The sequence below is a fragment of the Calidris pugnax genome, unplaced genomic scaffold, assembly GCF_001431845.1.
Source record: "Calidris pugnax isolate Ruff unplaced genomic scaffold, ASM143184v1 scaffold44, whole genome shotgun sequence".
Lineage (NCBI taxonomy): Eukaryota > Metazoa > Chordata > Aves > Charadriiformes > Scolopacidae > Calidris > Calidris pugnax.
The window spans coordinates 15,698,766-15,726,651 of record NW_015094506.1 but is presented as its reverse complement, the minus strand read 5'-3'; the positions used below and the strand labels follow the sequence as shown (position 1 = coordinate 15,726,651).

General features: G+C 35.4%; 1 protein-coding gene across 11 annotated transcripts in view; it reads right to left on the bottom strand.

Moving 5' to 3' along the window:
- PPFIA2 (protein tyrosine phosphatase, receptor type, f polypeptide (PTPRF), interacting protein (liprin), alpha 2) overlaps positions 1-27,886 on the bottom strand; it is a 326,824-nt gene that overhangs the window by 156,658 nt on the left and 142,280 nt on the right. For 5 of the 11 annotated variants that reach the window (XM_014963902.1, XM_014963903.1, XM_014963905.1 and 2 more), the window contains one exon: positions 2,200-2,262. The exons of the other annotated variants lie outside the window; for them this stretch is intronic. In XM_014963902.1, coding sequence (XP_014819388.1) covers positions 2,200-2,262 — 63 coding nt within the window. The remainder of the gene's footprint in view (positions 1-2,199; positions 2,263-27,886) is intronic. 11 annotated transcript variants of the gene reach the window in all.

Genomic DNA, 27,886 nt, shown 5'->3' with positions numbered 1-27,886 from the left:
TTCAGTTATCCACTCAAGAATAATATTTTTTTCCAAGTTTCAGCTTCGACAATGGTCTTTAGTGTCTAGGATAAACTGTTTGCCTAACCTACTGCTTAAGTTAAGAAAAAAAGACCCCTCAGTGACAATCCATCCAAGCTATCTTAAGAGGGGATGATTCTTCAAATTGTATACCTTGCTTTCCTAATTGAAAGCAGCTGCACCATAGCTTAATTAACACAGGCTTTTAGGAGGCTACAGTTTGGTGAGGTAATTCTTGTCCTAAACATAATTTTAAATTACGAAGACAGGGTTTTTGTTACTTAATTTTAATCACCTATAAGCAAGGTATCTCAGCCAAGATGGGATTTTATGTCCTCTTTTTAGTCAATGGAAAAAGACTGATAACTTCAGAAAGTCAGGAAGTGAGACTGACTCTAGCTTCCACTGGCCATAGAGAAGAGACAACAACATTAAATTCAACATTAAACTTGAGACATTAAAATCAGGAGATGGAGTTAAAAGTGCATTTAATGAATTCTAAATTTTATCCCCTTTCTTGTGGAGGTGGATTTTTTTTTTTTTTTTGAGAAAAAAAAATCCTCACAAACATCCAAAGAGAAGGAACAAAATTAAAAATGGGGGACAATTAAGAAGTTTACAATCACATCTTTTGTGACTGCTAAAGGCAAGATTAAGAATATTCTTATTCAGTGGCAGTTAATTAATTGGTTACTGATTTTAGTGGTAACGGATGTAATCCAAAGAATAAAAGACAACCTCTTGAGTTGTTGGTTTATTTCATTCTTTGATGAAAACTATCTATTTAGAACCTGTCTTAATGCACTTTTCAAAGACAAGAAAGCAAACAAAAAGACCCCATAACTAAATCTGAAATCCTGCATTTTTCCATGCTTGTCAATTTCGTCATATTATTATATTTCATATTACTATCTTCCATTAAAAATGGTACTATTTGCAGACTGAAATACTAAAATTGCCTTGGAGAAGTTAAAGTCATGTTGAAAATCCAGAAGATTGGAAATTAATAATACATTATGTATTGAGGAAGCTTTTTCCCTTTGCCTAGAAGCAAGTCTGAAACTGGAATCGAACAGTATAAATCACAGCCAAGAATTTCTTACACAGGTCCATTCAAGGAATATATTCAGAAATCCATAATGATTCAGATAGTGAGATGCAGTATCATGTAAGAATGCAGTGTAAATAATTTGTCTATGTTCCCTCAAGAGCATAGACTATCCGGAAAAAAGATTGTTTTAAGATGCGGATCTTTTTTTTCCAGATAGGGAGGTTTAACTAACTTCTTGCCAACATTAAATCACAGTATTTCTTGTCCTAGCTATTAGTTATTCTAACTATATTGTGCTTGTTTGTGCTTTGATTATTTATTATATCTTAATAGAACTTAATGGTTATCCAGACCTCCTCCTGCCAGTTCTCCTATAAACATGATAATCTTTAGCTGAAAAAGAAATTATTACACACATTACATGATTAAAAATAGCTTCTATACAATGCAGAGCCAGTTTTTTTCTCGGTGGTACATCCCAAATTCTCATTAATGTTTCCCATTTACGTGTAAGAGTTCAATTTTGGCCCAATGACTTTCCATTATCTGAATAGTTTTACTAAAAAAAGATAAATGACCTATTATACTACAAGTGAATAATATGCTTCTTTTGTTAGAAAATAGATTTCTTATTCTACCTTTCATGAGCAATAGTAGCTACTCTCTTCTATTTTAAGTCATGGGATATATTTGTTTAACCAAGAAAAATGAAATTACCTTCCTTCCAAATTTGATATTACACATTTTCATATCAAAATCCAATTTAGAACAAGGTTAAGTAGAATAAATATAGCCTCTCACTGCCTTCCTCATTTTGTATATTGCTATTTTACTGATTTCAACTGACAGGAGCATTGAGCTGGGTGGGAAGCAAGGTAAATGCAGAAGGAACTGTGAATACATTATCACTGTCTTTATTTAACTGCACCATATAGAATAAAATGACAGTAATTCCGTAATTTTGATAGGCTGAGACCTCACTTGTAGTACAATATTCATTGATCCTGAAATATTTAATATGAAGTAACCTCAAGATGCACAAGCTTCTGTGGGCAACAAAGTACCAAATTCACATAAGGAGGCTTCGCATTTAAATTACACAAAAATCCAAGATATTTTGAACATACATTAGGGCAGGATATGGTCCTTTGAATGTTATTCTCAATGCTCGTACCAGCAGCAACCGTCATCTGAAAAAGGGGGCAACAAAGATTCCGCTGAATGGAAAAGAATTTTGTACAGTATATTTAAATTACACCATGCTAACAAGATGACTGTTATTATCATTCAAGCAAGCTGATCTAAGAGAACAAGAATGTGGCTCAACTGAAATTCATACAAAAAAATTGAAAGTATTGTTACATCTCCTGGCTCATAAGGCACTGAGAACAACCCAATACTAAGTCACTTTGGTGTTCTGTACTTTGTTCACAGAGGTGAACACTGAAGCACTGTCAAACAGTCAGATAACTATGGAGAAATAATCATAGCTCCATGGTTGACTTTAACCTGAGGTCTCTACATAAAGCAAGAGGTTTACCTGTTTGTGAGGTGTGAAAAAAGTAGGATCTTCTCCCCCCAGTTAAAACACCTTACAGAAAGACATCAAACGAAGTAAACCTATGAAATTATTATGTAGAATTTACCTATTAAATTAATAAAATTTTCATGCTGTCTAAGACTTCTCTGTTTCACCGAACAATCATTAAGAGTGAAAAAACAGTAGGAAAAAGTGATGTGCAGTTAAAAATATGGGAGTCCCATCAGCTATCTGAATATATTTTAGCATTGAATGCTATTTTTCCTCCTTTTTCATGACTTTTTAATTTATTTTTGCAGAGCCCAAGATATGCCATTCTTCTTTAGAAAGACCCCAACTAGTAGGCACTCTGACCAGATGACATTTCTTCAGATCTCAATATTTACTTCAGAAGAAAATAACAGCAGAAATTTTCAAAAAGTTCTCAAGGTACTATTTAAACCTCTGGTTCATTTTATCATGACAGCCATTCTAAAAAACAACCAACCAGTTCTAGACTAAACCTCTAAACAATTTATTTCCATTGTTTAGAGGATATGTAACAATACATACAATGTTCATGCTAATTATAGTTGAGCTTCATCATCTCTTAAAGTAAATATTGACCTAAGCTTTATTTCAGTGACTATTTACCAACTCAAACCAGTAAACCTGGTATTCAGAACTCACAAAAAGACAGTATTTTTGGATTCAAGTATTTCTAATAGCAGAACATAACATTTGCAAAATATAACATATTGCAAGATGTGTTTTAAAATCACTTTACTATTACAGTTTATGAGGAAGTTAAGCCTGACTGCATAATATGATTTACTTTTGCAATAAACAAAAGTGTGCACATTATCAATATACTTAATAACAGCCACAGACATATATCCATGTTCATCTACAAACCACACATTACCAATGAACTTCATATTGTGATTTGTAATAGTTTTAAAATATCTGATATAGTTTTAAACTTTCAATGTTTTAAAAGGAGAATTATGCTATTAATAACAAAAAGATTAAATCTTGAACTTTTAGCAAAACTCCACATACTCTGGCAAGTTCTTAACTTGCTTGTGTTAGATTTCCCTTCTTTAGACTTACATCCTTAAATATTTGAAAACATTTTTATAATGCTTTTTAATTGTTTTTAAGGGAGATTTCACTTCATACAAAGCAGCTACTTTTGAAAAGAACATTTCCTTGCGAAGCAACTTCATAGTCAATTCATGTAGCAAGTTTAGGTGGATTTTTAACACCACTGTTGATCCAGAATTTTGTAAGGAAAAAGCCCACATTACATCAGCATGACACTCTTTTAAATAAACAACGTCTCAGCACAAGAATTACAAATTCAGGCACGTTATAAACTTTATCCATTCATTGTTTCAGTCTTACACATCTTGATTAATAGTACTTCAGTGCTTATTAAATTTAATCTCAGTGTTTATACATATACAACTACTAAAAAGGGGTTGAAACAAATGCACTTCTAAAAATGTGTAAATAGTTTACACATTTTTGCACATTTTTTAATTTACATCTCATGTATCATGTTTTCTAATAATTTGCACTTTTGTGTGAAAATGTAGATCTACTGTATGCTTTTGACTGCTGCATCTGAGCTCTGTTAATTCATCTTCTCTTTCTAACGCTGTTAATAACAATAATCTCTGAGTAATTTTAGCCTAATTTTCAAATTATCTTGTAAACAGTTTTTCTCTTTCCTCTAAAACTGTAATTGATTAAATATTTATTGATAAAAGGTATAAAATGAAGAGTGTTCAATTCTAGCAGCTGATAAGTTTAAGGTTCAGTATTTTGACTCTTCAGGCCTACAAAGAGAAACTTTACATAGTTGGAAATGAGTGATCCCTTCAATGCTGGAAGGCTATTTCCTTACAGCCGTGGAAATTTCCTTTCCATCTGGACTCATAGTACCTAAAATGTCATGTGTAAGAGAAGAGAAATGAAAGAAAATACTCAATAAACGTAAAAAAAATTGTGCAGTAGCTCTAAAATACTTTGCCTTCACACTATGCATGTTAAGGGAAATGCATTGTATTGTCACAAAGATTTTGCTGGTAGTCTTTTGAGATACAAGATCCACGAATGAGTTATGCAGTCTAAATAATGCAGCACTTCCCATCTCATGCATGTGGATAAAATATTTATTCCATTCAGAAATGCATCTAATATTACAGCATATACTTAGCACTCTGTACCCTAGTAACTATAACCTATTAGAATTAATATTGATGGAACTTTCTATTACAGTTTAGTCTTCCTCTTTGAAAAAATGCATAAGCATTAAAATTTATTAGAGAAGAAAATAGGGTCAACAGGGAGAAAAAATTCTGAAAATAAAGCTCCAGAACAGCCATATATTCTTGCCTGGGATGAGCACTTCAGCTACTATTTGCTATGAGCCACATACATGGGGACAGATTCTCAAGCTGTATTCTAAATGATGGACCCAGAAAAGTTTCTATGCTCCTTCTCTCTTTTTTGGGTTTCCACATACAAAAGGCTTGTGTGCAGCTGTTATATAACATCCCACCAACATGTTCTCGTTTATGGAAGACCATTTCAAAACTTGACTGGACGGGACCCTGGGACCCCTTTATAGATGATCTAGCTATAAAGTTAGCCATACATGGACTAGACGATCTCCAGTAAATAAATGGTCCTAAATTGTCAACTTGCTGCTTTTATTTCGACAGCGTTGAAAGTGTCCATACTCTAAAGTTAAGGAAATAAGTCTCATTTGTATTACCAAAATTTTTGTGTCTGTGCACGGGTGGGTACACATATAGAATAATTTTGCATATATAAGATGCAATATATACAAAGAAATATATAAGCTTGATTAGCCTGGAGAAAAGAAGGCTCTGAGGAGACCTTATTGGGGTCTTTCAGTACTTAAAGGGGGCTCATAAGAAAGTCAGGGACAGACTTCTTAGTAGGACCTGTTGCGATAGGACAAGAAGTAATGGTTTTAAACTAAAAGAGGGTAGATTCAGACTAGATATAAGGAAGAATTTTTTTTATGATGAGGGTGGTGAAATACTGGAATAGGTTACCCAGAGAAGCTGTACAAGCTCCATCCCTGGAAACATTCAAGATCAGGTGGGCCGCGGCTCTGAGCAACCTGATCTACTTGATGTCCTTGTTCATTGCAGGGGCAGTTGGACTAGATGACCTCCAGAAGTGGTCATCTATCTAGATGACCTTCCAACCCAAAACATTCTGTAATTCTATGATTTGATATATATTGTACATATACACACACACCTGTATCCATCCACATGTATATCTGTACACACTATATATATAAAAATTAATAATTATTATATGTTTGATGATGATAAACTGCAGGAAAAAAGTAAAATGAGATAACAAAAAACACTGTCCACAACCATCTATATAAACAGTAGCCCTCTGGTATGTACATTGACCTGTACATACTTTGTGCATGGGAGTATTCCCACTGAGCTACAGAGAACTCGTTATCTCAGCAGAGTTAAATCTACATGTAAAAATTTGCAAGACCTGGCCTTTAAAACCTAATATGTAGAAAGACAGACATTGTAGTCTGTATAGTAATACTCCCATAGTACTGTTACATGATGAACAAAAGTAACAAAATATATATAATTAAATTAGCATTTTAAAGAGATAATAAGATTCATATTTATTTGTTTACCTGTATCACAGTGACTGAACTAATTACTGTTTTATCAATCATTTTAAAAATCTTTCAAGATGTGAATGCTGAAAATCACAATAGATAAAATAACCTCTTATATTTATACTATAAATATTGATTTAAATGTATTGAACCTAGGAATAAATTATTATAGCAAATAAAGATTTGGAACAGTGATCACAGGATAGAGTTTGAGTTCATATAGCCATTAAAATAACTCAAGATCATGTCTCTGTGCTGTAACGAGGCACAGAAATAATTCAGGCATGTATTTAATCATTAAAAATTTAGTTAAAAAAAAAAAGTCTAGAAAGGAACTGTCTGAATATTTCTTAGTCAAAACTGAGAAATATTTCCTTGCCTTATTGTCAGAATTTTCTTTGCATAGGTCTTTTCAAACCACAAGATTTTTTTATTAAAATTGTAGAAAACAAAGGACATGCTCATTTGATACTATGTAAAAATATGAAACTGGATGAACAGGTTGGAATGTTATGCTAATTGGTTCTCAAACTAGGTCTGTGGAAATCATTCTGACTACTGTTTTCCTCTGTCTAATGAAGCATGAAGAATCTGATTGTTACGTTCCAGGTTCAGTTCCAAGTATTGATGAGTAGTGAAAAGAAAGGAAGGAAGAAAAAGAGGAGAGGAAGAGAGAAAGAAAGAAAGAAAGAAAAAACGAAAGAAAGAAAGAAAAGAAGAAAGGAAGAAGGAAAGATAAAGAAAATGAAAGAAAAAACAAAACAAAACAAACCCACCAACAGACTACACTTACAGTGCTTTCCTGCACTCCCTGAAATCCTGCTCCTCTAATCACCCAGCTGCCAGACCCTTCCCCAGCCTACAGTAATAATCTTTTTTGTCACTGAAGCCCAGGCTGTGGGGAAGGAAGATGCAGCAGATCACATGTGCCTGCATACTGCCCTGCAATAAGACAAACGTAGTTTAAAAAAGTATGTTAAGAAAGATGCTAAACTGTGCTATGGTCCCAGGAGATCAGACCTCTGACAGATCAGGGTTAGACAGAGCTCGAGTGTACCTGAGGAACCTATACAGGTTTCAAAAACCTCACAGATCTTGTGGGAGAGAGAAATCTCAAAAGCAAGACATGTATGACAGTGACTACTGGAGCTTCTCAAAGGCAAAATGAAGCCAAAATTCTGAAAACATATTCAAAATACCGTGAATCATACTTTATATAATCTGAAATTTTTGATTCATGTAGTCTCATTCTTATTGTATGACTACAGACAGCAAAGCCAAAAGCACACCTATATTGTTCTCAGCAACAGCAGACAACTTTGCTTGCCCCACAGAAGTCAGCTGAAGCCTATTCAAAGGCTGTTCCTGTTCCAGTTCTCAGATTTCTATGTAAGTTTAAAAATGGGAGAGTGAATCACGGATTTATTTTGTAGTAATAAGTATTTCCCACATTTCTCTGAATGCACGAGCCAGCATCTCATGTGTCCTGTAAACAGAGGGACAATTTACCCTCTCCTCTCCTAGAAGCAGGAAAAGTGCCCATGGGTGAGTGCAGAAGCAGCCACTGGTACAACTGTCCCATGTACATTAGGGAGGCCCAGAAAGGGACACCTCAACTCTTAATTAACATGTGCAAGGAGAAGGTAAAATGGCACAGAATAAAGCACAGAAACCTTTATTCAGGCTTGTAATCATGTCAATCTCAGTGGTCATTTTTCATGTCCTTATCAAGGTACTTTATGCTGCAGACAGATATGACTCAGGTTTAGAACAGTGTTTTTATGTTATTTATTATGTATATATTTTCAGCGATAACATAGCATAAAGACTAAATTAATTTTTTTTTTTGGTGATTTTGCAGTAAAAGAACAGCTAAAAATAATTCTCACAGCATGAATGTGTGTAATAATGCTGAAAAGCCTGAAAGACCGTCTTGAGGCATTTTGCAACTAAGCATTTCCACTAGGTAAGATGTGAATGTCTTTTTCTCTGAAGAAGCCAATCAGTGCTTGTGCTTTTGATTTAAGTACTGTTATCTGGCTTCATGACCAGGTAAGTGTTCTCATGATGGTAGTCGACTCCCTTCTCCCCACTCCCTGCCCCCCAAAAATTCTCAAACATCAACATCAAGGGCAAGTTAATTATATCTTAAAAGAAGAGATTTGTGTTTTGCTGTTTCTGGCTTGTGTATTTATTTGGGAAAGTACAGCTTAGATAAGAAAGTATTTAAAGTCATTTAACACATTTAAGTGTTTATCATTTATCATTATCATTTAGCTGTACATACATATAGACAAAAGAATTTGTGCTGTGCCGAATGAGTTGAAATATCCTCACCAAGCCAAATCATCAGAATGCAAACAACTACTTTGGCCAACTCCAAATTGGTCCTTCAATAATAGTCTTCAAAATAAGTCTGTCTGGAAATTGTAATCATAAACAGCTAAGCTTCAGTAATGGTTTATCCTTCATACACTTTGTATTTAAAAAAGAGCCATTACAGTATTAAAATTTCCTACATCCGTCTGGGAACTTCCTACTGTACCCTCTCTGCAAGTCATTGCCTGCTTTGTCACATGTGAGCTTGTACCATCTATGCTATTTTGGTTTATGAATCCCCAGTATGTCAGATTTCAAATGTAAGACCTATGACTCCTTCTAGGAAAAATAAGAGAGGGCATATGAGAAGTTCTTTCTTCAGACAGTGAAGTGGAAAACTACTGTTTTCCTCCTTTTACAAAGGAAAAGGGACATAACATCTTCCCTGAACTCAGTCCCATGGTGCAGGATGAAAAAGAAATGACTTGACACAGTCCATCCCCTGTGGCCAGGGAGACCAGTCATGAAGAGCTGTCCACATCCCCACCACACCACTGTGTTCAGCACAGCTGTGTCTAGAGACCTGCACAAACCTCTAGTGAGTTAGTGCAGAAGGCTGCTTCGGCCACTATGGGGACAAAACAAGAGCAAGGTTGACTTTTATTCTGCATCCCCCATCCCAGACTCTGCAACACAGCTCAGGGATAGGGAATATAGGAAAGGCCACACTTAACACTTCTTGGTTGATTCATTAAATTTTCAGTATGAAGGATGTGAATGCACAGTTACCAGCCTCTCAAACCTGTCCTGGTTTGAGGTAAAACAGAATCAATTTTCTGTTCAGTAATTTTACTTTTAGAAGCTACAGTCTTAGATGCCATCACATCATTGGTAGTTTCTACTAAGACAGACTTTGAACATTACCTGAGAAAATACTCTATGAAAAGGACTTTAAAGAATATATACTTTCTTCCCTGTCCCAACCTTTGATTCAAACACATTTTGGAAAGGTTTCCAGAATAAAAAGAAAGTGCTTCTTTTCATTTATGATGATTTCCCCTTTGGCATTTGTGTACATAGCGATTTTGATAATTTATTCCTGATCTATCTTTCTGGAGAATAGAAAAATCTATGTTTTTAAAGCTATAGAGTTGGAGAAAGTTAAAGAGGAATATAGTAAGTACATAAAAACACTCTTTCTTTCTTGATGATGCAAGAGGAAGGAGATTTATTGATTAAAGCTCTGCCAATTTTAATTGCGGCAACAACAGGTCTGCTGAAATCATCAGTCTAAATCCTTAACCCCACAAAAATGTCATATTCTCTTTTTATACAAGTGCCATTTTTATACCTATAACCTCATTCTACAAGACCAGTAAATATGGCTAACACTGTTGCACACTGATTTTTCTCATATTGTGTCCCCTTAGAGAAAAACACATACAGATACACATACAGATATCTGCAGTTTGCAAAGTGTTTTGGTAGAACTGTTCTTAGTTTTGTGATTTCTTTTAAATGTTTATTCTTCTAGAGAAGACATTGCTGAAAAAATACAGCTTGGTCTTGAAGATATGAGTGGGACAGGCATAGAAAAGTCCCAGGGGATTTAATGCTACTCTGTTGGGCCAGCTTCCAAGCAATCTGGCTCTCTTCCTCCCTGTCTCACTGATGACTGTACAACATTCTGTAGGTCCTGAATAGGTCAGGGCCATCACATGTATTCCTGCTGTCTTACATCAATTATTATATAAAGTAATTTATATTATCACTTGCCACCATGTTGGCTAGTCACTGTGCAAGTATAGCGCTGAGAAATTTTATTCCCTGAAAAAAGACTGAAGGAAACATTTCATGCATACATAAACAATGTATTCTTGGGATACACGTACATTGGTCGGATGCACTTCGCTGTTTTTATTTTATTTGCTTTTCTTAGTGAGTATAGAAGTCTAAGGCACAGACTTCAGCAGCGCTATTTTTCTCTGCCTTTAAAGACTCCCTTCAATCTTCTGAGACACCAAAAGACAAATATGACAAATATACAGCAATGCAGTGATACATTCATGATTTACACACAGTTTCAAGAACTGAGGCTATTTATGATGCTGCCAAGCAGCAGCAAAGACAAATTAAGAATACTTTGGTCTTTTTCTTAGCTGTTCATAACCCTTTGGGCAACAGTCAGATGTCAGAAATCAGTTCAGCTTCACGTTAATGTCACTTGAAAACGCCATGAGCAGTGGCAGATGCAAGCAGTGAAACTACACCTTGGAAAGACAGACCAAAGGTGTAGGATATCAGTAGAGAGGAGGTGGAGGCAGTTCCACTGAAAATAACAAAGAAACTGTGACTGAGGAAGAGGCGAAACAAAAGCCTCCTGAAAGAATCTGAAAAGTAGCATTTTATATCTATGTGATAGAAAATGAAAGATAATTTGCATTGGTTTACAGTTTCATTTCTTGTGTTGCACAAGGGCAGTGAAACAACGTCTTCATCCACAGTCTAAGGATTTAAAAAAAACCCCAAACCCACCCATCTCACACCATCACAATAACAACAAAATTAATCTGACCTATGTCAGGATCTATTTTAGGATGAATTTCACATAAACCTGGTTATTCCCCTCTATTAACTATAGCTCAAATGTAGATTTCTACATTTGATAACTTGGCTAGTTAGGAGAGAGAGATTATCTCATCTTTTCACAAAAGCTTTTGCGAAAAGCATACTAAGAAGAGCACATTAAAAAATGAAATTAAATTCTAATTGTGAAGGAATGAACAGAAACAATTTTGATTTAAATTAAATATGAAACTTTGCAGGTGAGAACAGCAGACTGAGGATTGTGTGTCTTTATGTATTAAAACAGCACGTTTATGCACAAAAGCTTTTTAAATTTCCTTTTCAACTGTCATTTTTGATACTGGTTTGTAACCCAAGACCACACTGACTGAAAGCTAAAATCTGCAATGCTCCAAGAAAAAAATAAAAAAAAGCATTGGGAACATTTCTTTAAGTAGTTTATTTTCTCTACGTGTAATATTGCTTTCAGCTGCTTGATCAGACCCAATTTCCTAACAGAATACATTGGAAGAGCTATGTCTATTTAATGAAAAAGAACAGAAATGGATATTGAAAATCAGTTGAAAATAATGAGAAAGATGCTTAAATTGCTTGTATGCCAGGAGACTTGAGGAAAGTGAGCAAGACAGCCGGGCATGTCCACCAGGCTGCTTTGCTACAGCACTACTAATCCCTGATGCTGCAGCAGTGACCTGATACCTGTGATATTGCTTCTCTGCATACAGCTATTCTAGCAAACTTAATGCCAGGATTTTAAAGTATAATGATAATTATCATGGCCATGTAAAACTGAGACAATAGCACAACTTAAAATGCTACATTCAAGAGCATACACTTCACTGAATACAGTGAAATGAATATAATAAAAAGAATAAAACATTACCCTGGCAACTCTTACTCAAACAGCCAAAGAATTAGCATCAAAGCCTCACTGGATAAATATTGGCTATATTTTTCTCTCAGACTCACCCACACAGCAACATGAGAGACTGCAGATCCAGACAAAAACAATCTTTTTGAGTACATCATAACTGCAGATATAGACAAATACATATGCAAAAAATATAGAATCTAGTTTGCAAAACATAGGTACTTTGTTGATTAGTGTAAAAATCCAAATTTAAACCATGAGGGTCTGATAACAATACTAATAACATTTTTTAATTTTTTAAAAAAATATAATTTGCTGAACATTATTTTGAGGCTAAAAAAAAGAAATACAGTTTTTCAATATTTATTTCTTTTAAAAATCAAAATTTTAGATCATCTTGTCACTGAAAAGTCAGCAACTGTAACAATCTAGTAAATAATCATATGATTTTATCTGCATGTTATGTGTACTTCAAATATTATTTTTATAAGCTAAAATGTGCTTATAAAACATAGCTGAAAAAGGGAAAAGAAAGATATGAACTAATAGTCCCCATAAGGAGAATCCCCATAAAACACACAGTTGGCCACCGTGATGTAATGAAGATCTCAGCTTTGTTAAGGGGACAAGTTTTCTAACAGTTGGGAAAGGGTAGATCAAAGTACCCAGATCAGTTAAAAGAGCAGTCCTACAGGGAAGAAATGGAGAGCAACTATGATCTAGAATCTGTAACAAGAAAGCTGCGGTTGAATTACTTGCACATCTCATCTAAATTAAATTTAATTTACAATACTTGAAGATAAAAGCTCAAGATTCCTGAACTGTGAGTGAGAGAGGCGGATACTTTCAAAGCTGATTCTTAACGTCCAATTGAATTGCCTAAAGTTAGATGGTGTGAATATAGCACAGTCCTCTCTTAGCCAAAAAGCCACCAGCCTGCTTCCTAAGGAATGCCAAGCACAGACAAGGCTTTTTGTTATTTAATTCTATTTTTCTTGGCAAATACAATACTTTGCTTTGAAAAGTTGTTTCCTTGCCACTGCTGCATCATTACTTTCCACAGGCAAGCACAGGAAAGGAAGACTTTAGCAGGTGCCAAATACATTGGATTTTCTGCTTGGCACTGAAGATTACATCTCTATCAGAGGGAAGCTGAGCTGAGTTCCCATTTAAAGCAAAATACCGTCGCTAACTATTTGTAAAGGATGCATTCAGAGACCAGGAGAATGTCCAGCCAATTCTACTGCTGAGGAATAGTGACAGCTATATTTTCTATAAAAAATAAAACACACTGTATTCCTTACAGTGTTACGGGTTTTAACTGTAGCAAAGTTATTACAGCTTGGGAACACTCAGAAAAAAACAATCTAGTTCAATATTAAATCTTTCCTCTGTATTTAAGTTGTAAATGGAGTTAAAAGGCTAACTTTAATGTAATCTACAATATCACAATTCCACATAAAACATGAAAGGAAAAATATCTTATAGGTATTAAGGTACTGCAGAAAGCATTATCATTGCAAATATGCAGAAGACAGTAAGTGTACCAAAAGAGGAACCGCAGATCGACTGCCTGTTCCTGGCCTGTGGAAAATGCAAAGTAATTCAACTGAGTAGAACATGATTCAAGTAACTAACGTTTTTGTTTTGTTTTGTTTTTTTCCCCTCTGTGGTCTAAACTAAGTTGCATTAGCTTGCACATTCCACAAGTTAACAGTGTGCATAAACAGTCATCCTGGCTAGGCTAACTCACAGGATGGTCTAAAAAGGAATATCTTAAAAGAAGTGAAAACATGCATGTGGTAAGGGAAAGGAGGATGGGAAATAGAGATCATTCTGTTGCAGTTTCTGTTGGCAAGTGACACACAGCTGCCAAATCCACACTTTGGCAAGACCCACAGCATGACATTCCCAAAAGTGGAAAGCCAGGAGAAAGGCTAGTTAGGCACATTCTGAAACTCACATCTAAAAGTGTTTCCCAAGTGAGTTGCTGCTGACTATAAGAAAGTATCTCAAAAGGTGACAGTTCTGTATAGGCCTCAGTGCTGCAAAGTGTTCAGTCCTCAAGCTAGTCTTACTGGTATTGATGTGTGATAGGCTTAGTGCAATGAAACATCTTATGTAACTAAGAAATATTTAGTAATAACTGACTTTAGGGTGTATTTCTCCAATCATTATAATTTTTGTGTATATGGAAAAGGTATTTTGTCAGGATGCACTTGTGAATTTTTTCTCACATTCATCTATCCATCTATCTATCCATCCATCTATCCAGAAGACTTAAAAGTATGATGAATTCCTGATTTTTTTTCCATTTACTTTTTGCTTGCACTTTGGTGCATGACATTAATCAAAACAGGACACTACAATTTTTGGAGTTAGAAACATTACATAAAATTGTAGCAGTAGTCACAGGAAATAAATTCAGGTAAAGTGGTTGCCAAAAAGATGACATTTAGTCAATACTTTATATTGCAATTTAATATTGGAATTGACTAAAAAATGTTTTAAATGCAGTATATTATCTTTCAACAATATAAAAAAGCAAATCTATTAAGAATTTCACCATATGTATATTAACTAATATTCTCTCCAGAAAATGGCTTGGTATATCCACTTGTGTGCATCAAAGGAATACATCATTAACACTGTCATAAGACATAGTTAATTATATATGTCAGAAGTGTGGCAGCTTTAATCATTAACACAACATTTGTTGTGGAACAAAGATACTTACATAATATCAATAAGTGTATTCATTCGATAGTCTTAGGTATGTAAAGTGTCTTGTAATCTTACTTAATGGAAGTACCATCTTTTCTCGCTCAGAATCCCATTCATTTTATCAACAGCTCTGCCTCTTTTGATGCAATTTTAACAGATTTATGGTTTTATTCATTCAGCTGTCACAAATATAATGATGGGATTAATGATATGTATCTATAAAGAAAAAAAAGATTTTCAAGACTTTTTGCAACCATATGTGATAATGAATAACTAAATAATGTATAGTGAGAGAAATATCTCAATGTTCCTACAATAAGACAGGAATTTTAAGGAAATCATAGCTATGATTTCAGGTAAATCTGTTTTGAAAACTTACTCTGTTTCAACCATCATCTCAGTGAAACTGAGAATAAAACATTTTACATGCATATTTGTTTAAGACAGTTTATGTGGTTATGCATTTTCTTCAGTTCAGTTCCATATATCTATGCCCATAGTTTGGGGTGCTGTTAAAATTCAATAGTTTCGATACGCTTGAAATCCTGTTAGGAGATACAATTCTGTTATTAAAAAAAAAAAAAATTATGTATGTGACATTCCACTAGGAGTTTAGATGGCACTCAAGCAGTAGAGCTGCCTGTCTCCTCCCTCCACTGTCACCCTGCCAGAGTATCTCTCTTTTACTTCTGTTAACTAATAAGAGCATTTCCAATATCAGAGAGAGACCCACAGGTCAATGTACAGTATAGCTCGGAGAGTCACACAATAGGGACGACACTCATGCCAAATGTAGTCTCTACCATTTTCACAACATGGATATGAACCAGTCTGCTACCACTCAGTTGAATCTCCACAGGATAAAGTTAACAAAATATTTGTGAATATTTGTTCACAAAATATTTGTGAACTTTATTCTCTCCTATTGGAATTATTCCCCTTTACATATGGTTAACTCCTCCAGAAAAGAAAATGACTTTCAGGCCAGTTGGGGCACTTCCCACAGTAACGGCACACTTGGATTTTCGTTCCTGCCCTACTTGGTTGTTAACGGTTTCCGTGTGATGGCTCAGTGCCAAGCAGGAGATTAGCACAGGTCAGGGGACAGCCTGAAGATGGCAGGAGTGGAGGCAAATCTTCCCAAGTATAGAAATATATTCCCTCAACTAAGGGCTGCTTGAATTGAATGTCTGATCCTGGATCAATGTCACAGCTACTAAAAAATAGGTAAAAAGAGGACATCAACACACATTCTTAATTTGCCTAAATTAATTATGCAAACTATCAGCTTCATAACCAAGTATCTCACTTTTTTCATATTAATAGAAAAATTAAAACTTGCATGGATAGTTCTGATGTGAGCAGCCATAAAAGTAACCTGGTTAGAAGGGAAAATTACTGAATAGAAGAAAATGTCTGCTGAAATACTGACAGAGGACATGCCTGCCAGCCTGGGAGTTGTTACCCTGGGAACTAGGCCTGTGAACCAGAAGCATCCCCGAGAAGCGCAGCTGGCATCTTTGGAGTACAGCTGGGTACACAGAAACCAGACACATCCTGAGATACCATCGATAAGTGCAAAACCAATGAACAGTCATGGCAACTTATCATTTGAAAGTGTGAAAAATAGTCTGGAAAAAGGGAAAAATATCCTGAGAACATAACCATCAGTAACTGCCATCGGCTGCTCTAACTGCAAGAACAGGAAGATTGTTTATTTGCTATTATTGATTAAGTTTGCTTTACTAGTTCTAAGCTTGTAGAAATCTAGATGTTATATATACTCGATTGCTGCTATTATTGGGTGTTGTTATTATTGATTGTTGCCTCTATTGATCTCTGCTATACTGTTGATTGCTGATAATTTGTAATAGCTTGAGATATATGTTTATGTGCTTTATAGGTATACTTGTTAGTGGTGACTTTTGTGGTACTTGTGGTAACCTGTAATAAGGTAGAGATTTAAAGGACAAAGCCTCCGTGTCCTAGGAACCCACTATTGCCATCTCTACACACCTGCAAGCCAGGTAACCCTTTAGGCAGTATCAAGCCTGGAGTGGAATGGTTATCCTCTTCCATTTTTGTATCATGCTGCCAAAAAAAAAGATCAATTACTCACTGTCACGATAACAGTGATTCTGAGTTGATCAGATACTGCAGTGATGGGCTGGTATGACAGCCAGAATAAATGAAACCTTCTGCCTTTCACCATCCTGAGGAATTAAATTTAACCCTTTCCACTTTTGCAGTTTGTGTAAGCCTCATCAATTTATCTCTGTATTAGAACTTCCCAATAGAATTTTCCCAAGAGGATGAGCTACAGAAACAGTGCAACTGGAGCATTTAATGAAAATCTGGCCTTTATATATATGCCTGGTTGGGTCTGTTACTCTGGTGATTTTATGGTTGTAAGTTTCAAAGACTGTCAATGAATAGATGTGGGCACCTCTGTAGCTATCTATTTTTAATTCCATCAGAGAGGCTTAAACATGTGATGGAAGAAATGTTAGTCAGAGGAAAGCAGATGGGATAACTAATTTTTCTTTCACAGTGTTTACACATTGCTGAAATTTTGTTAACTCTCACAGCAGAAAAGCAGGAATACCCTGCTCACATATAGCAGTATACTTCAGCAGGCTTTAGAGAGGAAATTGCTTAGTTTTGATCTGGTTTTATTACTAGATAGCCTGGCAATAGTATATACCAATAAAGGCTTGCTGCCAGTGCCAGCAGCCCCCCAGCTTCAGGTGCTTCCCAGCTCTCCAGGCCAACTACGCTTCTTCAGTGTGGTCATCTGAAGACTTCTGCTCTCTGGCTGTACGTGTGGGTTGCACACAGAACAAAAGTACATTTTATGACTTATTCCTTATAAGCATAGGCAAAGAGTCAAGAAGCCCAGCCCAGTCTGTACCAACAAGACACAGTAGCTAAATAAAATATGCCAAGAATTTTGGGGGGGGGGAGGGGGGAAGAGAAGTATTTTTAAGCAAACTGGAATCGTTTAAAATCTACAGTGCAAAGAGCAGAGTCTGTAAGCATGTCTGTGCTGTGCAACAGAAGACCCTTGCGTTCGTCCTGAATGGCCTAGCTCCAGAATGGGAAGCAGCAGAGCTGTACCAGTGGGGCATGACGCATACGAAGAAAGAGTGCTCAGTATCCCAGCAACAACAACAAAATAGCACCCTGCTTTTGGATACGAAGCAGGTGTTTTCACGCTGCTTTGCTCTGCTGAGGTGTTAGGTCCCTTGGGACTGTAGTGAGCTGTATAAACTCATGGGGCTACGAAAAAGAAGATGAAATGTTTTACACCTCATATTAGTTGTTTCTAAGATCCCTGATGACTCAATTGACTCTTAACTTTCAAACCCCCAAAAAATACAGAAACTTGTGTTTAAAAAAATGTAGGCATAGATTCCTGAGTAAAGCTTATAAAAAAAAAAGTCAGTAGTGCAAACACAATACATGAAGTCCTTAGATTTTAAACATTTGCTTTATCAAGTTTACACCATTGCTTCTTGGGGGTGTATATCATATACTATATTAGAAAATATACTACAACTTATGTTATAATTGAGATTATTAGTGTAAATACTATTGACTGATCAAAGTAGAAATCAAATGCAATGGTGGTTTTCACCTTTATATGTAGGCTCATATTTATTTTTACGTGCAGGGCTTCAGTTTTAACTATTTTAATAACAATTCAATTTTAATAATTTCAATAAAAATAGCATTACCTGTCACAAAATGATTTTCTGTTTGCACATATTGGTCTAGATAAGAAATAATCGCTACAGCTGTCAGAAGAAGAATAAAAAAATCTATTGCTCTGAATCAGTTCTTCTGAACTTTAAGTTATATGGAATGCGAACAATAAATCCTTGCATGCTGTGTAGAATAAAATCCTGTCACACATGTGAGGAAGCTGTTCCAAATGTGCTCAATTACAAATGCATGTAAAACTATCAAGCCAACTACTTCCAAGTATGTGATTTGAGTACTTGAACTTCAGTAAAGAGGAAGATGCAAACTGCAGCTTCTCATAAACATGTTTACTTATCAAGATCTCCCTTTAAGGCTTCCAACATTTTCCTTCTGACATTACTGGATGCACATTGAGAAACCAAAAGAACAACCTGGCCTAATATATTTATCTATTGTATCAAGAGGAATGCAAAATAAATGGAAAAAACATGAATGAAGCTCACTCATTTTTCACATTCAAGATCAGCAGGAGCAAGTTCACCAATTCTGGAGAAGTGAAACAAGAAACTGTTGGTAACTTCAAGAATATTATGAATGAAGTATTATCAGAGCTCCTTCTTCAGATTTTTATCTATTTCCAATCATATAAGAGACAGAAAAATTGCAATTTTTATTTCTTGATAAGCATCTTTTAAGATTACTCTTGTAATGTGTTCTGAAACCTGATTTCCAGCTTTAGGTCAGCATAAATCACAAGCGATGTTCTCAAAAATCTTTCAGTGGATGGGGATTGGGGATCATTTTAATGGAATTTCAGGTAAAAAAAATATTTAACCTCTCTCTAAAATTTCTGAAATGTCTGGGTGATTAAAAGAATAACCCTTAGCATTTTAAGCCATCATAATCGCACATTTTTGCTCAACACATTATCACAACCAAATTGAGATAGAATAGATGCATTCAATGCTGTTATTCCATAAAGGCAAATGAAAACCTGTAAACAAATACCTTCCAAATGGTTGATTTGGTAGCTATGTAGTTCTTGAGATTTATTTAATGGACAGTTATCTTATTGTCAGAACAATCAGCACTACTGCCAGCTCACCTCTTTTTTTTAAGAGAGAGATGAGCCTGTCATCCCAACAACTGTAGCCAATATATATCCTTCTGTGGAGTTAACAATACACCTCCAAAACTTTTGAAGTGTCAGCATGAAGTGATGAAAAAAGCCCCATATTTTATTAGGACCTGGTACTTTTCCAAACACATGAGGATACTGTGCTATACTTGGTACTCCAGCATTCTGAAACCACATTTAGGAGAAAGTGCTGATTTAAAAAGACAGAATCACTTTCTTACAAGTGATATTGGACTGAAAAAAGATATTCAGATATCCCTTTGTGATATCCACAAATTTGCATGCATACTTTTTCCATATCACTTTCCAACACTAGATGAAAGAACTTGCATGGAAAAACCTACTTATACTTTGAAAGCAAGATGGAGTGATGTCTAGATTTTAACATTTGTTGAATGGGAATGAAGTGTCACATCTTCACCTGCTTACGTTTTATTATGTTTTTGAATACTGCTCTTAGGCTTTTGTTATTCTTTATTTTCTGAACCACATGCTTCTGTCACTGCTGTCTAGAAGAATTTTACCTTTCTTGAATTACTATTGAGTATTGAGCTTTTAGAGTACAAATTATAGTTCTGGAAAGACAGACATCCACTGCTGATAAATCCCAACTTTGAAACATGTAGAACACATGAAAAACCTGCAAGTTTGCAAACATTATTTGCAAGTACAATAAGCACTACATGTTTTATACAGTAATGTATTGTTTTCTTCTTTTACACCTCTGTTCCAGCCTTCCCTTATTTTGGTGTGTTAAATTGTTACACTCTTTGTAGCTATGACTACATTTCTATCCTGGCCAGAACAATGGGACCTCACCCTTAATTTTCTAAGTAGTATCACCAATAAAGAACAGTGCATACACTAAACGGAGTCCATAACATGTTAAAAACAGATGCAGTATTTTTGAAGAGTACAAATACTGTATGAATTACTAATGTATAAAAATGTTCTTTTCAAATATTAGAGTTAGTTCAAGGTCTTTACGTGAGGTACAACCTCATAATAAAACCTTAAAAATGAAAGCTAGCAGGGATGGATTAAGAAGGATCCAGTGGATTAGTGATCTGTAAAATCATGAGGCAGAAGCAGAGCAGCAGGCAGCATTTCTGAACAGGGCTGATTACTGCTGGCCAACTGCCCATTTTAGAAAGCTTCACTTCTGCATTTCTGTAGGACTTGAAGAACTGCAAAGATGAACAATGAGTTTGGACAGGTACAAAAAGAGGAAGAGTCATTTGTGTAGACATCCAGCTTGGAGATAAGAGTTTCTGCCACTGAAAATCAAATCGTATTGAACTGCAGCCTTTCCACAGCTAGGTTAAACCTGAAAATATATATGGAATGGTGTCATTTTTACTTCACAGCACAAAACACAATGATTTTTATGAAAGAAAAAAAACCATTGTGAGAGGCATGGGTTCCAGGAGTGTTTCTTTTTTTCTCAAGTACATTAAAAGTACCCTTTATGTTTTATATATATTATGTCTATGCTATATCCATCATATTCAGTACCTTCTCAGGGCTCACATACAAAGCTTGGAAGAACTCAGAACCAATCATCTAAACTAAAAGCTCACAAACAATATAAACTAAAGCTTGCATTCTTTCTATTTTATAAATTAAAGCAAATATATTACGTCCAGGATTTCACTGTACCAGGTTTATCTACACAAACACAGAGCTATCATCAAAATGGCAATTTTATTTTGCTAAGATAGAGAAGATAGGTAGCTATGTCTTTACTTCAGTGTGCATGGTTTTGTTTAAGTTCTCCTAACCTTTTTTCTCATTTCTAATCTGCCAGCAGCTGCTGTTCTGTTGTGCATCAGTCCACCTTTTCCTCAAATACTGCAAATCATTCTGCCCAGGAACAACTTAAACACCTGAGAAGTCTCCCACTTAGATTCACAGCTCTTACGCATTGGCACTCCTTGCCCTTCATATTGTCTTGTAACCTCTGAAAGTTATTTACCAATGGCCTGAGAGGTACTGTGTTCTGCCCACTTCCCATTGTGTTGTTCTTACTGCTTGTTGCCTTTCCTAAGGACTTGGTGTTAACTAACCCCACAATAAATTGTCTAACTCTATTTGCATATGCTTTTGTGTGGTTGAACACACTTCGTGTCCAATATTTAGCTCAGCACCATCAAATACTTGACTGGGGTCCATAGGAACACCCAAAGTTCAAGCTAAGGGAAGTCAACATATAAATGTCATATGTCTTGTGCCCACTTCTCTCTGTCCCCTTCTCTCAAGCTTTAAGAATGGCACCTTGTTTGATAACATTATGCTATAAGATGTTTGGGCGTCTCAGCCACTTTCAAAAACCACATCACTTGCTATTTAGATTTTTTTAGAGCAGTACTGGGAAACATACTTCAGACTAAAGGCTTTTTGACAGCTGGCAGTGTGATGAATAAGTCAGAAAGCATTCATAGTATTTGTTCACAGCCTGTGTTTGATTTAGGGTTTTATATATATACACACACACATATAAATATAAATATATAAAAATCAAAAGAAAAGGGTGTTTCTGACATAATATTCATTGTGCTGATTTAAGGTTTTCTTATTTGAGTACGCTCACCCAAAAAAAAAAAAAATATTGCATGTGTAGCAAGACGGTAGCCACTAATACCTCACTAAATAAACCCTCACACAAATCCCAGCTGTAAATATAGGTTAAGTCTTTATATTGTTAAAAGGGTATCTCCTTAAGTACATATTAGAATTCTGTGTGCATCTGCTTGACTAACATAAAACCCTGTCCATATGCTGTTACAAGAATTTTTAACAGAACAATTTTATTGTGGAATTAAGTCAAACAGACTTTAATAGCAGAACTATGGCATATAAGCCATTTTTAATTGAACAGTGCTACTGTCAGCCTACTTAACCCTCTTATGTTTAGAACAAAATGGCATAGATTTAGATTTGATATTTAATAACAATCTATTTCCCAGCCAACCTCCTTTTGTAACCATTTAAGTCTTTCAATTCCATCAGATTTCAAAGGGATAAGCTACTAATGAATACAGTTTTATGTATCTATTTCATTTAAACAAAGAAATAAGTAAGTAAATAGGAATATAGTTACAGGAATTCCCAAGGGAAATCTTTGTGTTTAACTTCTAATCCATTTTTATTTTGGTATTAATGCAGATAGTATCAAAGCATCAAAATAAGAAACAAGCTGTGTATTCAGTTCTCTTCCAGGTGTTCCAGTAAATCAGCCTTCAGCTGAAAAAATAAACACCAAATATGTCAGGTTGATGATTGCTTTCAAATTTTTGCATTTGACTATAAAATTTCTCCAATAGCAGTCTTCCTAAAGATTTCTTTAGACTTTTCTAAAGTCTTACAACATGGAGCTGTAGGCAGCACTAAGAAAATAATTGAAAACTTGTACGAAAACCTGTGAACACTGAAAAATACTCATACTAATTAAAATACTCGGAGTATGTACATATATCAGAGCAACCTGATCTAGTTGAAGATGTCCCTGCTCGCTGCAGGGGAAGCTGGACCAGATGACCAGATGACCCTTCCAACCTAAACCATTCTATGATTCTTTAATTTGTGTAACTACAAACCTTTACATTTTTATATACCGATATCTCATGCATTTCTTATGAAAATTGCTTAAAGAAGAAATCCTCATGAATGATTTTTTCGATAAAAGGGGAAAGATGACAAAAGCTACTTAAAATTTTACTCTCTTCAAAATAAATGCTGGATTGGGGCTTTTTCTCTACATCAATTTCTGAAGAACACAATGAAATGAAACAAAAAATCTCTCCACTAAAGGTCTAACAGTTGATATTATGATTACTATTAAAAATTACTGAAAAAACAATTCTAGTATGAAAAACACACTTCATTTAAAAGGCATAGAAAAATCCACAGTGTGCAGGTTGACACCAGAATTTGAAAGTCAGAATGGTTATTTTTATCTTGGTCACTGAGAACAATTAACATTTTGGAATCAGAATGGAGTCAGTGCTAATGGTGATGATATGCCAGGTGCAATATATTGCACCTCCCTTCCCTAAAGTACTGTTGATATTAGAATTCTACAGAGGAGAGAAAAACAGAGAAAAAATAGTTGTCCCTGAAGTGCATGTGTATGACTCAGAATGTGTGCAAGAGACACATCAGTGGAATGAGAAGGTGCTGTTTATACACAATGCCTTTACACAGAAGAGATGCTTCAAGATTGTTTTCAATTATAACTATAAAAATAAAATTGCTGTTATAATCTGGGAGCAAGAGTACAAATTTAGCTAACAATTTTGGTCCTTGTCCCTTCTACTGCATTACTCTTCTCTTGCTCCCATTTTCATGTGGAAGATCCTTGATACGAATGATTTGGAGAACTGGAGGAAGTAATGGTATAAAGGTAGCTAATCCTATTTTTGCATTGTTGGCAGAATTCTTTCTCAGACTGAATGTTTTCTCTTGTTTCAGCAAAAGCATAAGTTATTCTTTAAATAGTAATTGATTTTCCATTCTATTAACTAGAAGATATAGGTAATTAGAAGTACTAACAGGGGAAAAGAAAAAGAAAATAAACACTGCACAATAGTGTTCAAAAGGGGGTTGAATAAACATTTTTTATTTAATAGGAGATTACAATCAATTATTTTGTTTTATTGATATAAATTGCTTTTATTTCAGGGGTACTTAACAGTATATACCACTGATGTCCATGGAACTCTGCTGTATCTAAACTGTGAATCTAGAATGGCTTTCTTTGCTATTACTCATCTGAAGTTATATACTTTTCCTCACAGACATTATTGGATTTTTTGGTTTTGCCAAGTTTTTATCATGTTGCTTGCTCCAAACAGAAGAATCTGAGCACTAAACAACAGTTGACTTGATATAATCAACATCAGATTGTATTTCAGACAGGATAAATCTACCACTGGAGCCCTTACCCATCACTTGTTGATATCACCACCACACCCATCATCAGCTCTTGAAACAGAACAAATTTCATTTGTACAATTTTTTCCATCAGATAGACTCCACAGTAGTATCCAACTTTAAACTTTGTATGTCATCTGCAGATTCATACCACCATGGAGAGTCAACTACTGTAGTAATAGAGATATTGCAGCACAGAAAGCCAGGCTGTTGTGCTTTGTGAGCAAGGACCACAGCTGGCACACATAGAAAGCCTGCAATATTTATGTAGATGTTTGTGCACAGTTATGTGCATCAGGGAGGAGCAAAAAAAACAAAAAAAAGGACCATGTTCCTTCCTATTCAAAGCCAGATTAAGGTAATATTACAACCAGAGTAAGGTGGCACATTTAAAGTCTATTTGTGCTGCAGTCCTGGGGCAGCCTACAACAGTGAAAACTCTCAGGGACTGCAAAGTGGGCAGAATACTTTTCTTCTTTGACACATTTGAGATGCCCTGAGCTCATTTGTTGCGTTCAAATGGGCAGTAAGTGCATGCAGTATCAAATTTATTTGCATTTCCATTCATCATATGTAAGATTCAAGGTTGGCCAGAACTTGCCAGCTCAAGTGGGGCTCCAGTTCCAGTTCTCTGGAGTCTCAGAATAATACTAAGGTTACTAGGGCGTTAGCTACCTAGTAGCCATGACAATATATTGTGGGGGTAAACATTGTCATTAGGAGCACTAGATCAGCACTCAACACAGGAAGTGGCTTTCAGGAACACATGAAAAAGCTTCCAAAAGGGATCACAAGGTTTTTTAATCTGTCCTTCCCTTTCTCTGCACCACAAGACCAGATAAAGTCCATTTCAAAGTGAAATTATTCATGTTCCAGTTCCCTTATCAAATAAATATCTGACTGAAACCACAATGAGCTACTGACAATGATGGGGACTGGGATACCATTGCAGAGGTCTTCCAGGGAAATTTAGGACATATCTGGATTAATAGAATCATTATTGTCCTCTTAGTTATTACTTCTCACTTTCTGCAAACATTGTTATACTTTATAGCCCTCTTTGTGGTTATTAAAACTAAACCAACTTTTCCTTACAAAAGAGGTTGGCATCTGTATCCATCAGGGGACTCTCACAGCCAGAGCCCTCAACACATTTCTACATCGTGTTTAGCAGAGCGAACTTTCAGCAGATGACACACAAATTCACAATAGCAAAGCTGATATTTATACTGAGCACCAATTTCCTAAATTTAGCCTTAAGTACATGCTGTGCAGGAAAGAGGATGTGTTTGTGAGGGAAATTTTGAGATGCCTCATTTAAGAAATGTGTTAAAGAAGAATTTTTACTACTATTACAGCCTTTCATAAGACCAACGACACACCTAGCACTCAGAAGTTTTTCTTACAGTAAAACAAATACTGCAAGTGAAATAGGATGGATCACTGACTTAATGCATGCACTGCGAGTCCTATATATTCCCCCTTCCCTAAGCATTGTTTACTTGCTTGCTGAGGAAGCAGTGCAAGATATGTAACATATTACAATGGTGGATTTAACAGAACATTTTGCAGGCTACCTGACCAAGCTGATAGATACAGAGCTTGGAGAGACAGTACTTATAACATGTTTACACTGTTACTTAGAATTGCAAAGAGACATTTTGGTAGAAGCAAAGAAAATACCTTTGTACAGAAGTCACTACCATAGTCCCTACATATTAACACAACATCACTTGAACAACACAATGCTGAATATCTTTACATTTACAATATAAACATATTAATAACAGTATCTAAATATACTTGGAAGAACCAGCTGTTCATCTGTATTGTGAATGGTATTAACTAAAGATTATATTATGCACTAGAATCATCCTGTATCCTGCTGTATCTTTGTACACAGGCATCACTGAATTCTGTATTGCACCTTTAACCTCATTTAATATATTATTTTTAATATCCAGTTATACCTACTGCTGTGAACATATGTGAGCAATGGCCTTCTACAACAAATGCTTAACAACAAAAGTGTAAAAGTGACTTTCAGAAAAACAACTGTATGCCACAGCTAGCAATTGGAAATATGTGCTTAAGAAAGGCAACTTCCTCTAAGAGGAGGTAAGATGTGCAAAGAGTGGAGCCAAGTTGTGGCTGCTTAATGCCTGTCTCCCTGCAGCTGGTACAGGGTTCCCACTCTCCCATCTGTCTCAAAACAGATATATTCATTTGGGACATATAAGCTATAAATACAGACAACATCCCTCTAATAGGAAAAGAAGTGTCATAACAGATCTACTAAAGTTCTCATAGGTACACTCTTACAGTCCAGTCTTGATATCCAAGAATCCTAGTCCTTTTTTATATGTAGCCAGAGTCATTTCTGTAATATAAATAAATTTTAATTCTGGTAAATCTGAACAAGGTGGTAACAATGAAGGACAGAACATGATGGCCAAATTATGCCTTCTAAAGTTAATAATGACTACATTCTACCTAAGACCTTTTATGAAGCAGTAGTATGTACCTTTAGTTTGTTCACACTCTATCCACAAGTAAAATAAAGAATGAGGAGGCAACTATTAATAAAAAACATTATTTGCTTTCATATGCTATTTTAATAAACACATGCACTTTTTCCTACCTATTATTTCCTTATTAGAACATGTGCACGTAATAGGAAGGCCTATGTTACAGAAACTGAAACAGAGGAAATGTCAGAATTATTAGCCTAATATTTAACTATATAATAATATCAAGATAAAAGAGATTATATAAATTCATGTCCGTCCTCCCATTGTCTTGATAGTTAAGCTACAGCAACACCTACTTCCTACCACTTAGTTTTACCAACACATCAAAAATACAACTTCAGAATATGAAGAGGTTTGGGGGCAGCAGTGGGGAGTATTATTGGGAAAGGAGGCTGTATCCAATGATTAAGAATCAACAATATCCCAAATATAATTTCATATTAAGAGAAAATGGAATCACTGTAATGAAAAGTGAATGGCAGTTGTTTAGCATGAAAGCACTGCACTGTTGCAAATCATGATTTACAAGAGAACCACTTCATCATGTAAGTCAAGTTAGTTTAGTAAAATTCTTATCACTTCATACATGGGCAAAGAAATATCTACCCCTCACCTTTCTCGTGAAATATAATTTGACCTACAACTTCACAGTCCAAATCTCTTAGAACTGTGACCTTATCACAGAATGTTTTTGGGAAAAAAAAAAAGGGGGGGGGGGGGCGCTTTCCACTTTCCCCTCTCAGGCTTGGGTCTGTGTTTAGAAATCCAGGGCAAGGGGGAAAAACAAAG